General features: G+C 42.0%; 1 protein-coding gene across 1 annotated transcript in view; it reads right to left on the bottom strand.

The window, feature by feature from the left end:
* Positions 1–15,748, bottom strand: part of C8A (complement C8 alpha chain) — a 67,278-nt gene that overhangs the window by 21,399 nt on the left and 30,131 nt on the right. The window contains exons 5-7 of the mRNA XM_060084028.1: positions 14,639–14,828; positions 12,023–12,223; positions 9,749–9,989 (exon numbers count right to left, since the gene is read on the bottom strand). Coding sequence (XP_059940011.1) covers positions 9,749–9,989; positions 12,023–12,223; positions 14,639–14,828 — 632 coding nt within the window. The remainder of the gene's footprint in view (positions 1–9,748; positions 9,990–12,022; positions 12,224–14,638; positions 14,829–15,748) is intronic.

Here is a 15,748-nt window from a genome sequence, read left to right as displayed (position 1 = left end):
CTTTTTTTCTTTTCTTTTTTGTGGTACGCAGGCCTCTCACTGTTGTGGCCTCTCCCGTTGCGGAGCACAGGCTCCGGACGCGCAGGCTCAGCGGCCATGGCTCACAGGCCCAGCTGCTCCACGGCATGTGGGATCCTCCCGGACCGGGGCATGAACCCGTGTCCCCTGCATCGGCAGGCGGACTCTCAACCACTGCGCCACCCGGGAAGCCCAGTTTAATAGTTTTTTTCAAAAGAAAATAAGTGAAATAACTATCCAGAGGTACCACAAGAAGCACTGAACTGGGAATTAGAAATCCCCATTTCAAACCTTACTCTGCTTCTAACCAGTGGTGTCACCTTGGATGTGTCATTTATCTTTCAGTGCCTGGTTTTCATCATTTGTAAAATGGGTACAGCCATAAAACACAGCTCAAAGCATTGCCAGGAAGCTTAAATGGAATGAGATGCATGTAAGAACTCAGTATGCTGCCTGCCGCAGGGTTAGAACTCAGTGAATGCTTGTTTTTTTCATCTTCATTTAGATAAGCTGTTTCATTACATGAGACTTCACACACCTATCTTGGCAGTTATTACTCACATCTGCCTCTACCTTTCCCCCTTGACCACCTTCCTGTGATGGTTAATTTTATGTGTCAATTTGACTGGGCCGGGGTGTCCAGATACTTGGTCAGCATTATTCTGGGTGTTCCTGTGAGGGTGTTTTTGGATGAGATTAACATTTTTTTTTGTGTGTGTGTGGTACGTGGGCCCCTCACTGCCGTGGCCCCTCCTGTTGCGGAGCACAGGCTCCGGACGTGCAGGCTCAGCGGCCATGGCTCACGGGCCTAGTTGCTCCGCGGCATGTGGGATCCTCCCGGACCGGGACACGAACCCGTGTCCCCTGCATTGGCAGGCGGACTCTCAACCACTGCGCCACCAGGGAAGCCCGAGATTAACATTTAAATCGGTAACCTGAGCAAAGCAGATTGCCCTCCCTAAAGTGGGTGGACCTCATTCAAGCACTAGAAGTTCTGAATAGACAAAAATCTTACCCTCCCCTGAGTAAGAGAGGATTCTTCCTGCCTGACTGCCTTGAGCTGGAAAATTGGCTTTTTTCTTGCCTTCGGACTCAAACTAAAACATCAGCTCTTTCTGGGTCTCAAGCCTGCCAACCTTCAGACTGGGACTACTCCCTCAGCTCGCCTGATTCTCAGGCCTTTGAAATCAGACTGGAACTAAACCATTAACTCCCCTGGGTCCATAGCTTGCCAAATGCAGATCTTGGGACTTGTCAGGCTCCATAGTTATGTGAGCTAATTTTTTATAAGAAATCTCTTTACATATATATGTAAAGTATATGGAGAACCCCAACTAATATACTTCCTAATGCCTTCATTATGGCTATTGATGATTTTCCCTTTATTAAAAGTGATTAGATACATGTCCACAGTCAGTGGAGCACACTGGGTTAAGATAGTGTGTCTAATGCTTTTCTGACAACCCCCCAAAGTAAGCAATACATTTTAGATCATGACCCAGCCCACTTACATCCAGCTAAAATAAGTTGTAATACTTAACCATACTCTGTGTGATACTCTCTGATGATTTCCCTCTTATTGTATTCTATTTCACTTTGTTAAATGCTGGTCATGATGCACTAAATTTCTCTTACAATCTGCTAATGGGCTGTGGCCTGCAGTTTGAAAAATCCTAGGTAAAACATCTCTGAGGCATGACAGCATGTTGGTTTACATCACAGGTTCTCACGTTGACTTCTGGCTCCACCCATAATAACAAGATGACCTTGACCTTGCACAAGTTATTTACATTGCTGAGTTTCAGTTCTTCATTTGTAAATTGGGGATTATAGTATCCTCTTCCCCAGTCTTTCCTGAGGATTAAATGAGATAGAGCATTTAAAGTGCCTAACTCAGTGTCTGTGCCTAACTCAGTGTCTGCCACATAATGAAATGTTCATTAACTGTTGGCCATCTTACCAGTGCTGCTAGAGTCTAAGCCCCTGGAATATAGTATCAGAATGAATGACAGAAGTGTGGGGAAATGGTGTGGGACAATACACAAGCTCTACATCAGAAGACCTTAGTTAAAAACTAACTGAATCATGTTGAGCCATTTACTTTGGGTCTTTGGACCTCAGCTTTCTCTCTATAAAATTGGGAAAAGTAATAATATAATCCCTTATAAGCTAGTATGAAGATCATCTTCAATACCAGATGTGGATGATTATATTTTACCAACCTTAGGAGTTTTTATATGTAAATATATTTTATTAGAACCAGTTAATTCTAAGTACAGTGAATAAAAAGATAATTTGTTAATTCGTTTTAGGTAGTAATCAATTTGGTTGTCCTTTAGTAAGTCATCCCTGACTATAATCAGATGATTATAACAGAGAAACCCCATTACCTTCTATATGAGATAAGAGGACCTATGTTGGTATCTAGACAGTGCTTTCCATGTTATGTGTGCTTAATAAATGTTGAATGAAAAACTGAAGGAATGAATAAATAGAGAAAAGGAAGATGGAGGAAGAGAATGTAGAAGTATAATTGACATCAGCTTTAGTGAGATTTTAGTCATGTCCCCGTGACTTTTTCTACCCAGTGTGTTAGGTGGTAGACCAGTTGGCCAAGGACCCCAGCTAGAGGGCAATGATCAATAACTGGCTGAATGTGCTGTACTCTCACTAGAAGCATCTTTTCCAGGGTCACTGTTATCTGGCAGCCATCAAGGGGAGGCATAATGGAATGCAGACACTGATTTAGGCAGAGTTGTTACCACCTTGAAAGATAGTGATGAGAATTCAAATTGACCTTGATCAGGGGGAGGAGCAGTCCCTGCAAAACTGGATGAAGCTCTAGAGAAAGAAATGAATGACCTTGATTTAAAAAATAGGCAGTTGGGGGAGGAGGCATGATTGATGAGTCTCCAAGTCTACAGCAGAAATATTGCCCACTGCAGGCTGGACATAACAATAATGATTTCCCTTCCATTTGAACAGTGTTTCAGAGCTGACCAAATGCAGAGCCCTATGAGATATGTTGTCTTATTGTCCCTACTTTACAGATGAGAGGACAGTTAACATTATAGAGTTAATAACTGGAAAGCAGGGAATAATAAATATGGTAATAGCAACATCAACATAGTGCAGCAATAATAGGTACCATTTTTAAACTCTTACTATATGCCAGGCACTGGGCCACCTGATCACACAGATTGTTTCATTTCATATTCATAACAATCCTATGAAGTATTACTGTCATTGACTCATTTAGGGAAACAGGAAACTGAGGCATGAAGAGGTTAATTTGCCTGAGGGTCACATGGTTGATACGTGATGGAGATGGGATTTGAGCCCAAGGAATCTAAATTAGAACCTTTTTCAGCAATTGATGCTTATCGAGTGCTCATTAGAGCCTGAGCATTACACTAAATATTTTCTGTAGATAATTTCACTTATTCCTCACAATTACTCTATAAGTTAAATGCCATTAATACCTCCAGCTTAACAGGTGAGAAAATTGAGACTTAAAATGATTAAATAACCTGCTGGTAATCACACAGCTAATAAGTGACAGAACCCATATTTGCAAACACTAAGCTATCCTAATATCCTGCATTAAAGGGAAAACTATCTACTTAAACACTTATCATGCAAGATGTACTTGGAATTATTCTCAAACAAACCCTTGTTATCATTCCTATTTGGGTCTTGAAAAAACTAAGGTTCAGAGAAATTAAGTACCCTGATCAAGGTCATGCAACAGTTAAATGGTAGAACCAAGATCCCCACCCAGATGTGTCTGACTCCAAAATCTGGATTCCTTGCTACCATCTGCCGGCATATTTTTTCATTCCACAGTCCTTGATCAAATGATATTTGCTACTTACAACCCCACCTAAAACTGTAAACCATAATAGTAACTACCGTTTAGACCGTGTTTTATTTATCACGTGCTTTTTAGAGTTAATTCTCATAAGAGCCTTTTGCAGTAGTTTATTATCCATACATTAGTTATGGGAAAACTGAGACTCAGAGATGCAAAGTTTTAGCTTTTAAGTGGCAGGACCTATATGAAAAGCAAAGACATCTTTGTAAAAAGAACTCTTTTTACGACCACATTGCCTAATGGCTTTTATATGGGGCCATGAAATGCTACTGGCTTCTCACCAGCAGAGCATCAATAGACGTCATGTCTCGGAAGGTCTTTGTAGAGCCTTTTCAATATGGCCCCAAACTATAGAATCATGAACTTTTAGAGCCTTGAGGGCTATTAGTTTACTTTCTATTCCATGCATGGTTTCTATTACAGCATCCCTGATGGAGGTATCTTATCAGATTTACTTAGATTCCTTAACTGATAAGAAACTCTATTTCATGTTGTCTTTTGAGAGACAAAGGCACAGAAGCTGAGCCAAATTTGTCGGGACCTATCTACATGAGCCAGAAAATGGGGTCTAGTTCATTGTCTAATAGAAGAGACAGATACAGACAATTACCATTAGTATAGTGTATGAATTAATATTATATATATTCTGGCTTCTTCTCTTGGCTCCAGAATCCCTGCCATATTTCCAAATGGCTGGAGGCATCTCTCCCAGGAAGCTGGCCCTTCCAGGCAAACTCATCATGTTCTTCTTGCCCTAATGTGTGTGTGTGTGTGTGTGTGTGTGTGTGTTAGAAGTATAATGTAGAAGGAAAATAATGTAATGTAATGTAATATAATGTAACGTAAATATAATGTAATGTAATGTAGAAGGAGTACACCTCACAATTCACACCCAGGCCATCTGCAAATTATCTAAACTCTGCTTTCAAAATACGTCCCTAATCAATCATATTCTTTCATCTCCATTCTTTATTCCCTACCTGGATGTCAACAAGAGTCTTCTAACTGTGCTCCCTGAGCCCACTCTCACCCCATCTAATCTGTGCTCTGTATAGTAGTGGAAGGACCTGCTGACACAGAAGTTAGACCATGGCAGTGCCCTGCTGATAACCCTGCAATGGCTTCTCATTTCACTGCAGACATGGTCCATACTTCTTACCATGACCAGCAAGACGCACTGCAGCTTCTTCCAACCTCAGCTCCCTCCATCCTCCCCTCACACGCAGGCTTTAGCCACACGTTGCTTATTTCAGTTCTCAAACATGGCAGGCTGTCCACTCTGCCCAGGACATCCTCCCTCTTTCTTGTCTTTGGAGTCTCCTTCTGAATATCTTTTGGACCTTATCCCAGTTAATCCCAGACACTTTCCCAGATAATCCTAAACTAAGTGATTGTCTTCTCCTTCTCCTCCCACAGTTATTCTCTATTTCTACGACCTGTTCATTTTCTAGCCAGCTCCTATCACAATTTGCAATTTTATATGTATCTATTCATTAGCTGACTCAACAGAAGTTATTAAGGCCAGGCACTGTTTTAGGAGATGAATATATAACAGTGAACAAAACATATGAGGCCTCTGCTTTCATGGAACATGTATACTAGAAAGAGGAGGTTGACAATAAACAAATAAGCATGTGAGCGTGGTAATTATAGAATATATAGTGATATTCTGAGAATTAAAATAGGGTGCTATAACAAAGAGGGACTTGCCACATGGTCAGAAAAGGCCTTTCTGAAGAGGGGGCATTTAAGTTGAGATCTGAATGATTAGAATACAGCTATGCAAACATCAGAGAGAAGGATAGCCCAGACAGAGAGAATAGCTAGTACCAAGGCTGTAGGCTAAAATAAGCTTGCTGTGTTAGAGTGTGAGCAGGACAACAACGATGACAACAACAAGAAAAGAACACAGAGAAAGAAAGAAAGGAAAGAGAAAAAAGAGAAGAAAAGCAAAAAAAGCCATCATATTCTAGCAGTGGCCAGATGAGAGATCATAGTTGTTTGGACCAGTTAGATGACAATAGAGACGTGGACAGATGCCACATATGCTTTAGAAGTAAAGGTGACAGGTCTCACTGAAGAAGTAAGGGAGGAGCCAAGGATGACATCTGGAGTTTTGGCTGTTTATTTAGTTTCCGCCACTAGATTGTGAGCTTTGCAAGAACAGGAACCATATCAATTTTGTTCACCTGGCACATGACACCAACTCAGTTAATGTGGTTGATGAATGCATGTCTGAACAAACAAAACTAAGGAAGAATGTGCAGAGGAATATCAGGGCAGGTTTCACGGAGGTGGGGCTGCCCATACAAGTTCAAAAGAATGAGTTGAAATCTGTCAGGTTGGCAAGACAGGAAAGTGCTTTGGAGGCTGACAGCACAGCATGTGCAAAAGAAGGCAGGAAACGTACATGAATAGAACAGTGTCACTGAAGTACTTGCCCTGTCCTAGGTAAATTATCAGCTGTGTAATAGGGCCAGACTCCAGAGCAGCCAGATGGTGAATGCACTATTCTCTTTGTCAGATCTTTACACAAAGACAAATAATAGGAGCTCCAAAGAAGGGATGAAGGAGAAAACAAATCTAAATCCAGAAATTCAAACCCCCATCCATACTGATTCCTGTAGAAGGTAGAAAGCTGTCAGCAGCAGCCCTTGAGGAAAGTCTAGGGTCCCACTGAAGTCTAACATCACCTCCGCAACATCCAAGACATCCCCTGATGTTTGATGGATGGTTTCATGCTGTCTTTGGGGGAGAAGCATTTTATCTAAAGAACACATTAGAAGAAAACAGCCTTGTGCATCCTCTGGGATGAACCCATAGAGAATCAGGCAAACCCAAGGACAAAAGATTTCCCCCAGAGCAAACCAGCCCGTGTGTTCACTTAAATCATTCCATTCCAAGCTCAGCTCTTTGAGGATGTGAATGTATACCACACGGGATATTTCTTAGAAACAAGCACTTGCTAGAATATAAATATTGTTAAAGTCATTAGGTCAAAGATACACAGAGAGAAAAAGGACATTGAAAAAGGGGGGGGGAAGGGAGTAAGAGAGAGGATGAAAAAGCGACAAAGAGAAAATTAGACAAACATCAAACATAGAGAGAGGGTATGCATGATTCTATTTGTCAAAGGGAAAGAAGGTAGATGTTTTTGTTCTTTGTAGGTTAATATGTAAATGACATTCTGATTTATTAGCAGTCTCCAGCAGATGAGGTGATGATTAGCACATTTCCATATTTATAGAAAAGCAACACTAACCTTCCGGATTTATAGAAAATCAGCTCTTCCCAAATAGCAAATTGTGCTATTATCGACATATGGTTTTCTATAAACAGAGCTGAGGTAATTATCCCTGGGACAATTCGTTAGTGGGCTCCTTTTGAATGTTAACCACATTGGAAGCCCATTTCTGCCTCACAGATTTTAGAGAGGAGGGGCTGGAGATACCCCAGGCAATTAATTAGTAATCCACCACCAAAGACAGAGCCCAAATGAAAGGGTCTACCACAGCCACGTGGTGGAAAGACCCCAGGTCCAGGGCTCTGACGCCAGCTTCCTGCAGCCCTGGGCCAAGTAATTAACTTCCCTAAGGAGGCTCAGCATTTCTGGGGCTAAAACTAGAATTACACTAACCTCCAAATGTTGCCAAGAAAATTAAATGAGAATGTACGCAACAGTCCTGGAACTTAGTAAGTACTCAGCAAATGGTAGCTCTTTTTCCTTCCTCATGTTTTTGAGTGACTCTAAAAAGATCCACTTGAATTAACTTTTTCAAGTTCTTTTTACACTGGTCTCTCCTGAACTATTTATTTTGTATCATGACTCTGTCCATGTGTACATGTCTTTAACTGGCAAAATTTTCTTGAAGCAATAATTTATCTTCACTACCTACAACCCACTATGATATTTTTTATTCTGTTCTGCGTTGTTCAAAATGTTTGTGTTCCATACATTGATATCAAGACCTACTATTGGAGAGACACCGATGTAGAGAACAAATGTATGGACACCAAGGGGGGAAAGCAGAGGGGGTGGATGTGGTGCTGGGGTGAATTGGGCGATTGGAACTGACATATATACACAATATGTATAAAATAGATAACTAATAAGAACCTGCTATATAAAAATAAACAAATAAAATAAAATTCAAGAAAAAAAAAGACCCGTAAAGTTCTCCCACTCAAAAAAAAAAAAAAAAAAAAAAAAAAAAAAAGACCTACTGTTGGGTTTCAATCTGCAGTTTGTATTGTGCTACAAGATGTTAAGGACCATATTTAGATTTGCTCACCTTTGTATCCCTAGCACAAACACATAATAGATACTCAATAGATATTTGAATTATAAAAGAATGGATACATGAATTGATGGATGAGTTAATGAATGACCCTAGCCAGGAATCTAAGTTAATGTCTGCTTTCAAACTCCATGTCTTGTTTTGCCCACTCACCCTGCATTGAGTGCTAAAGAGGTGGAAAATTGTCAGACATGATGCTTGCTTTCAAGGATCTTGCTATCTAGATGAGGAGAGAAATATTAACATTTGGAAAATTGTTTTTAAAGACTAAGCAGTGTGGAATTGATATGAATGTGTTGAAGGAAGGAAGTGGCCAGCCTGGGCTGGTGGAGTCAGGGAAACTTCTTGAAACTTGGAAGTTGAACTTGACTTTGAAATATGGATACACCTCTCACCCTTCTGCTCAGTCGTTGACTGGATCTGTGGTTCTCAAACTGTATTAAGCATCAGAATCACCTGGAGGGCTTGTCGAAACACACTGGTGGGCCCACTCCCAGAGTTTCTGATTTAGCAGATTTGGGATGGGAACCTGAGAATTTGCATTTCTAACACATTCCCAGGTGACACTAATACTGTTTGCTGGAGTCCACGTGTTGAGAACCACTGTTCTAGCAGTTTGGAGTGAGACCATGAAGATTGTTGATGTCAGTGTTAAGGAGTTTAGACTTTTTAACCAGTCAGGATATTAAACAAGGAGGTGATGTCATAAGATCTGTGAAGCAGAAGATCCTTCTGGTGGCAGTTGTTGAGAATGGATTGGAAGGGGTGGGTCTTCCCCTAGAGACCATTTAGGAGATGATGCAGTAGTAAGTGAAAGATGGGAACCCAGCCTACCATTGTAGGATGGGATGCAGAAGAAGAGATGTTGACAAGAGCTGCTCAGGAGAGAGAACTGAACGGTCTTAGAGATCTACGGCGTGAAAGGAAAGAAGGGATCTGGGATGACTCTAGGTTTCTGTCATCACTGACTGATTGGATGGCAGTTCCATTAACCAAGAATCTATATTTAAAATGTTTTCACATTTTAAATAGCAAAACCCCAGAGATCCTTTATTATTGCTTTTTTTTTTTTTTTTTTTTTGTGGTGCGCGGGCCTCTCACTGTTGTGGCCTCTCCCGCTGCGGAGCACAGGCTCCAGACGCGCAGGCTCAGCGGCCATGGCTCACGGGCCCAGCCGCCCCGCGGCATGTGGGATACTCCCGGACCGGGGCGTGAACCCGTGTCCCCTGCATCGGCAGGCGGACTCTCAACCACTGCGCCACCAGGGAAGCCCTCCTTTATTATTGAAGAGGTAACTATGGTGCAATAGAAAACACATGGTTCTGGAGAACCAGACAAGTCTGAGTTCAAATTCTGTTTGTAGTGCTTACTAGCAAGTCCTTTCACCCTTTTGAACCTCAAGCCCCTGTAAATAATAATACTAATGCTACCTTATAGAGTTGTCATGGAGGCTAAATGAGATCATGTGTGGCTGACACTCAGTGCCTAGAAAACAGCAAACCATGTCTGGCGTATGCAGCATCGAACACTGCGTGCATCAAGCATCCATTCTACTTACCAGCTGTTTCCATTCTTTCTTTGTTAAGCACCAGGATATATTCATAAATGCCACCCATCGTTCCAGACGTTATGTAATGGGTGCCATAGTCATCGATGAACTTGGCGTATATGCCGTAATTGTACTGCTCTGGAAGTTCCATTAATGACTGCAGCATAACTTCATCCAACATGATATTCTCCCTCCTCATCTTAAAATGAGCAGTCTGCACCTTTGTGAAAATTCTCATGAAGCCATATTTCTGCCAGTAACAGCAACCGCCATTGAATGAAAGAAGAGAACAAAGAGAGTATACATTTTACCACATGAGATCATGCAAAAGGGCAGTATTTAGTACCTGTGGGAAATATAAATATATTCACATGTAACTGTATGAACATAAATACATATAACAGTATTATTACGTTTTTCAAACACATATTAGACACCAGCCTGGCTTCTTCTCCCACATCTGCATCTCTGTTCCCACTGCCCCTGTCCAGGTCAAGTTCTCATCACCTTTCACTGGGTTGGTTACTACAATGTGTTTCATTGTGCTCCTCCCCTGTGTCCGGCCCCCAGTCCATTCTCACCTCCACATTTCTCCCTGCTCTAATTAAAGCACTGCATTATGCAACCTGCTACACAAGTATTAGGTATCCATTAAAAATTAGGCTTAGGAATATTTCGATGACATGAGGAAATGCCAATATCACTTAATTTATTAAACAAATACCTTTCAGTGCCTACAGTCACATGCATTATGCTAGGTGCAGAAGACACGATCTTGAAGGAGATAGGCCCCTGCCCTCATGGAGATTACAGTCTAGTGGTAATCCTATACTGTTCAGTAATCAAGAAAAGCAGGATCCACAGGACCAGGGTGAGGTTGGATTGGTTTAAGAGGAAGGGGGTCATGTACGAGCCTTACTTGCAGGGAATGTAAACCTTGATCCAAAGTGATAGTGAAAGTTGGAAGAAGCCACCTGCTTTTAGAAAAGTCCACATGAATCTGTGACAGTCAGATCTCAGAACAGTACTTTCCCTTCAGATCAGTAGCTTATTCGTGGCAAAGCTCCAGAATGTAATTTATATATATATATAGATTTTTTTTTAATTTTAATTTTTATTTTTGGTTGCATTGGGTCTTTGTTGCTGTGCATGGGCTTTCTCTAGTTGCAGTGAGTGGGGATTACTGTTCGTTGAGGTGTGGGGCTTCTCATTGCGGTGGGTTCTCTTGTTGTGGAGCACGGGCTCTAGGCATGCGGGCTTCAGTAGTTGTGGCACACAGGCTCAGTAGTTGTGGCTCATGTGCTCTAGAGCGCAGGCTCAATAGTTGTGGCGCCCGGGCTTAGTTGCCCTGCGGCATGTGGGATCTTCCCAGACCAGGGCTCGAACCCGTGACCCCTGCATTGGCAGGCGGGCTCCCAACCACTGCACCACCAGGGAAGCCCTGTAATTTATATTTGTTGAGGAAGTTAATTTTTATAACTGTATTTTCATCATCCAAAATAATGTTTTGAGCCCTAACTAAATCCCCAGTTCTGGTATCAATGTCTTGAGGCTTTTGGTAAATTTCTGATCAATTCAGTGAACATTTCTCCAGCTCCTGATTACCTCTCCATCCTCATCACTCCCTCCTTTCCCTTCCCACCTGTGCTTCAGCCAGCAGAAGTCCTTTCAATCCCACATTTGTGTGAGGCAGTCTCTCATCTCCAGGCCTTTGCACATGCTATTTCCCAGACCTAGAACAGCCTTCTGTTAACTTCTGCCCCCTTTCATCTGGACAACTGTTACTAGTCTTTAGATCTCGGTTTAGACAGACTTCCTAACTTCCTCAAGGATGCATTGTCTGACCTCTCAGGAAAATAGGCAGTTAATGGTAAATGTTTGATGAAGAAATGAAAGATTCATTAAGCAGGCCAGCCTTCCAAACTATTTGGAAAAGCCGGGCTTGCTTTAGAATTCTTCCAAGTCTGGTTTAGAGGGCTTGGCTGTTTCTCTTTAAGACATTACCATTCTAAGTATTTCCCTCTGTGCTCCAGGTAACCATGAAAAACGATGGGGAAAGTGATAAGAGTACTAGTCTTATCGTGCAATTTTATTCCCTTTGTGCTGATTCTGTGTGGTAAAGCGTAAGAAGAGAAACAAACATGATTACTACTGATCAGACATGTCCAATTACACAAGCAAATGAAGGTTCAATTACTACTGTACTTTTCAATGCAGTTAAGGTAATACGTGTTCAGCATAGATTATGGAATACTGTGTGACACGGGCATTATGCTTTAATACCTTCTGATTATACTTGCTTAACTTATTCAAGAACGAACTGTCTCGTGACCCAGATACACCTGCGGTCGCAGTAAATGGGCTGCCTGCAGGGCCCACACCAATGGTCACTCCAGCCGACATAGACTTGTCATTTTTTACTTTAGTAAAAAGGTCATTTGCATCATCGTAGGACTCTGAGGAGACTGTAGTATCTGCCAGGGCCTGAAAAGCATCACATAGATGTTAGCCTTGTGCACTAACATTATATTCCAATTCATACTTAATATTTAAATCTTTGCTTTGTAAAATATCCAAAGTTTCAGATTATTATAAATAATTCCTTTAGAAGGCTATTCCAAATTGATACTAAAATACAGAAAATTCAGCAGTGCTTAGTATTTAGTGGTACTGCTAAAATATTTATTTAAACACACACACACACACACACACACGATTCTGATAAAATGCTATATTGTTCTGAGTGTGTATTTCTTTCCAGCGGGCTTATCCTTCTTGAACAGATGGTTGCTTGGCTCTGCAGTGGAGAGATACAGAAAGCCAAGTCTAGGCGTGGACCTGGGAGGAAAGGGGCAAAGGTATGCAGGTGGTGATAGTTCTAAGCAGAGGTATGCTTAGGGACCACCCACAAGTGTTTGGTCATTTCATTCCAGGATTGCATTCCTCTGCTAGCTTGACCTGAGGCGTGGTCTCGTGAACCAAGGAAATGAGGGTTAGGAGCCCATGAGAGGTTTGCTCTGTAATCACGAGAGCATGTGTTGAGATGGAGGCTCCATCAGTTTGGGTCCTGAGTGTCTGTGATGATGAGAGTTTCTTTTCCACCTTAGGAAGGATGAGTAGAATAAGTAGGGCATCGCTGCTTTAAAGCACTGAGATTTCAGAATCCTTTTTGCCACAGCATAACCTAGTCTGTCTTGCCTGACACGTAGGCCCTAGACTGTCCTCCAGTTTAGAAAAATGGCATTGTCTATGTCTTCCAGCTCGTAGACAGAGCCTGATGGCAGAGGTGGAAGTGGAGTGGGGAGAGCCAATTTCTTTTGTTTAAATTGTAGTTGACTTACAATATTGTGTTAGTTTCAGGTATACAGCTTCAGATTCTTTTCTATTATAGGTTATTACAAAGTATTGAATATAGTTCCCTGTGCTATACAGTAAATTCTTGTTTATTTATTTTATATATAGTAGTGTGTATCTGTTAATCCCATACTCCTGATTTATCCCTCCCACCCCCCTTTCCCCTTTGGTAGCCCTAAGTTTGTTTTCTATGTCTGTGAGTCTGTTTCTGTTTTGTAAATAAGTTGATTGGTATTATTTTTTTAGGTTCTACATGTAAGTGATATCATATAGTATTTGTCTTTCTCTGTCTGGCTGACTTCACTTAGTACAATAATCTCCAGGTCCATCCATGTTGCTACAAATGACAACATTTCATTCTTTTTTATGGCTGAACAACATTCCTTTGTATATATACAACACATCTTCTTTATGATGGACATCTAGGTTGCTTCCATGTCTTGGCTATTGTGAATAGTGAAAGCCAATTTCTTAGAAACAGACTCAATAAGCCTGGCCTTATCCTCTGTCAATATTTTTCTCTTGAGAAACTTGGGGGAGGGAGGATGTGACTAGATAATTGTTCAGAGTACTGGCATCCTATCATCTCTCTCTATAGATAGAATGTGGATGTTACCTAGATAGAATGTGCATAATCTAGCCTCCCTTCTAAAAGATGTATAGCCAGGCTTAGTTCAGATAGATCTGGATTTAAATCTTGTCTGTGCTTACCTACTGGGCTTGGCGCTTTATCCCTCTAAGTCTCTGGGGTTTTTAATATCTAAAATGGGCCAATAATAATATCTGATGCATCGTCTTATGATGAGGATTCGGTGGGAGAATTTGTGTGAAAATAGAAGAGCTGACACATGGTAAGCCTCCAGTGAGGTTTGCTGTGTCGACGGCTTACCCAGAGGGTGAGGGGTGAAGAAAGGAATGGCCAGGAGCAGGCTCTGGAGCTTGTTGTGAGCTACAGGGTGACCAGGAGACCGCAGAATTTTAAAGATGGGGAGAATCTTAGGGGTCATCAGCAGTTGGCAAGCACTTTTCAATAGCGGAACCCTTTCTTCCAACAAAATCATGGACAGAAAGTCAAGAGATGAAGGTCACCAGTGAGGACCTGCTCCTGGTGAAGCAGGAGCACAGGTCTCAGACCCCCGACCCTCCTCCTGTCCTGCCCCCACTTTACATCTTAGTAACCTGGGCCCACAGAGGGGCAGTGAGCTACTCAAGGTCTGATATACGTCTATTCTAATAGAGTCAAAACCTGGAAATAGGTCTTCTGACAAGCAGCCTAGAAAATCAGGCCCCGAATCTATTTTATTGACTTAGGACTGGAGCCGAGATCTATAGCAGTGGCTGGTCCCATTTACAGTATGCGGCTCACTGGCCCTGCCGTTGCCTCTTCAGCACTAAGCCTGCGTGAGGGCAGGTGCAGTGGAACCTTCAGCCACCAGCAAACCCTACAGCAAATAAGATCTTCCAAAGCAAGGCAGCTATCTCCACCAACAGCTTCCCCTCCCTGCACCCAACCAGTGGCCTGTGAGCACCCCTGTTCAGACTTACCTCAAAGTGGTACTTCAGGAAGTTGTAGGGTTTCCGGAAATACTTCTCATCATCTCCATAGTAGAGACGCTCACAGGTGGAGTCGTACCGAAGCTCTCTCCATTCCCCGTTGTATACAGTCTCACACTGGCCCCCATAATACCTGACATCATATACGCTCTGAGCTTCTTTCTGGGTCAGGAAATTATACCTAAATTGAAAAGGCAAGCAGCTTCTGGGAGAGAGCATTGGAAGAGCAGAGATAGCACAAAATATCCTCTGGACCATGATGTAGCAGGTGGGCTGAGCAGCGTTTCTCAAACTGTGTTCTGTGGAACCCCAGATTTCCTTGAAGTACCTTAAGGGCCACTTTGGGCAACAATGGGAGTCTGAGTGGACTGGGCCTGGGCCCCCAGGTTCCCTTAGACCAGATCAGCCAGACAACTCCATTCAGCATCTATAACAGTGCTCCCACATGGGAGGCACCTCTAAATATTTGTTGAGTAAATTGAAGAAGAATATGCATGATTATCAAGAGTCCAAGCACAGGAACCAGACAGTCTGGACCCGTTTCCTATCTCTGCCACATCTAGCTGTGTGACCTTGGGCAGATCACTTAACCTCTCTGTGCCTCAGTTTAATCATTTGTAAAAAGCAGCTAATACTACTGCCCTCACAGAGTTAAACAATGAGTTAAAACAAGTAACAGTACTTAGCGTATATGAAGTGTTAAATAAATATCGTTGTTATTTTTGTTAGTATGATTTCAGAAAAGGTTTTGCTGCTAAAAAATAGGTTTGAAATATTGGGTGTAGTTCATAGTGCTAAGCTGAGGATCTAATCCTCAGAAAGGCCATAGCGTTTAGGAGGCACAGTGTGGAGGTCAGGGAGACGCCTGCTTAATTTCCAGCTCTGTCATTTACTAGCTGTGTGACTTTGGACACATTCTAGAAACTTCTTGAAGCTCATTTTCCTCATTTGAAAAACAGACATAGTAAAACTACCTCTCCTGGTTTTTGTGAAGTCTAAATGAGAGTATCAGAGTAAAACAGAAGTACAGTTGATAGTAATACTTCTTTTCCCCTAGCCCAATACCTTTCCAGAAATATTTCCCATACTTCCCTCTCTGGG

Source organism: Mesoplodon densirostris, chromosome 2, assembly GCF_025265405.1.
Source record: "Mesoplodon densirostris isolate mMesDen1 chromosome 2, mMesDen1 primary haplotype, whole genome shotgun sequence".
In the NCBI taxonomy this organism is placed as follows: domain Eukaryota; kingdom Metazoa; phylum Chordata; class Mammalia; order Artiodactyla; family Ziphiidae; genus Mesoplodon; species Mesoplodon densirostris.
Note: the sequence above shows the minus strand (reverse complement) of the source record. Positions and strands in the feature narration are given on the sequence as shown.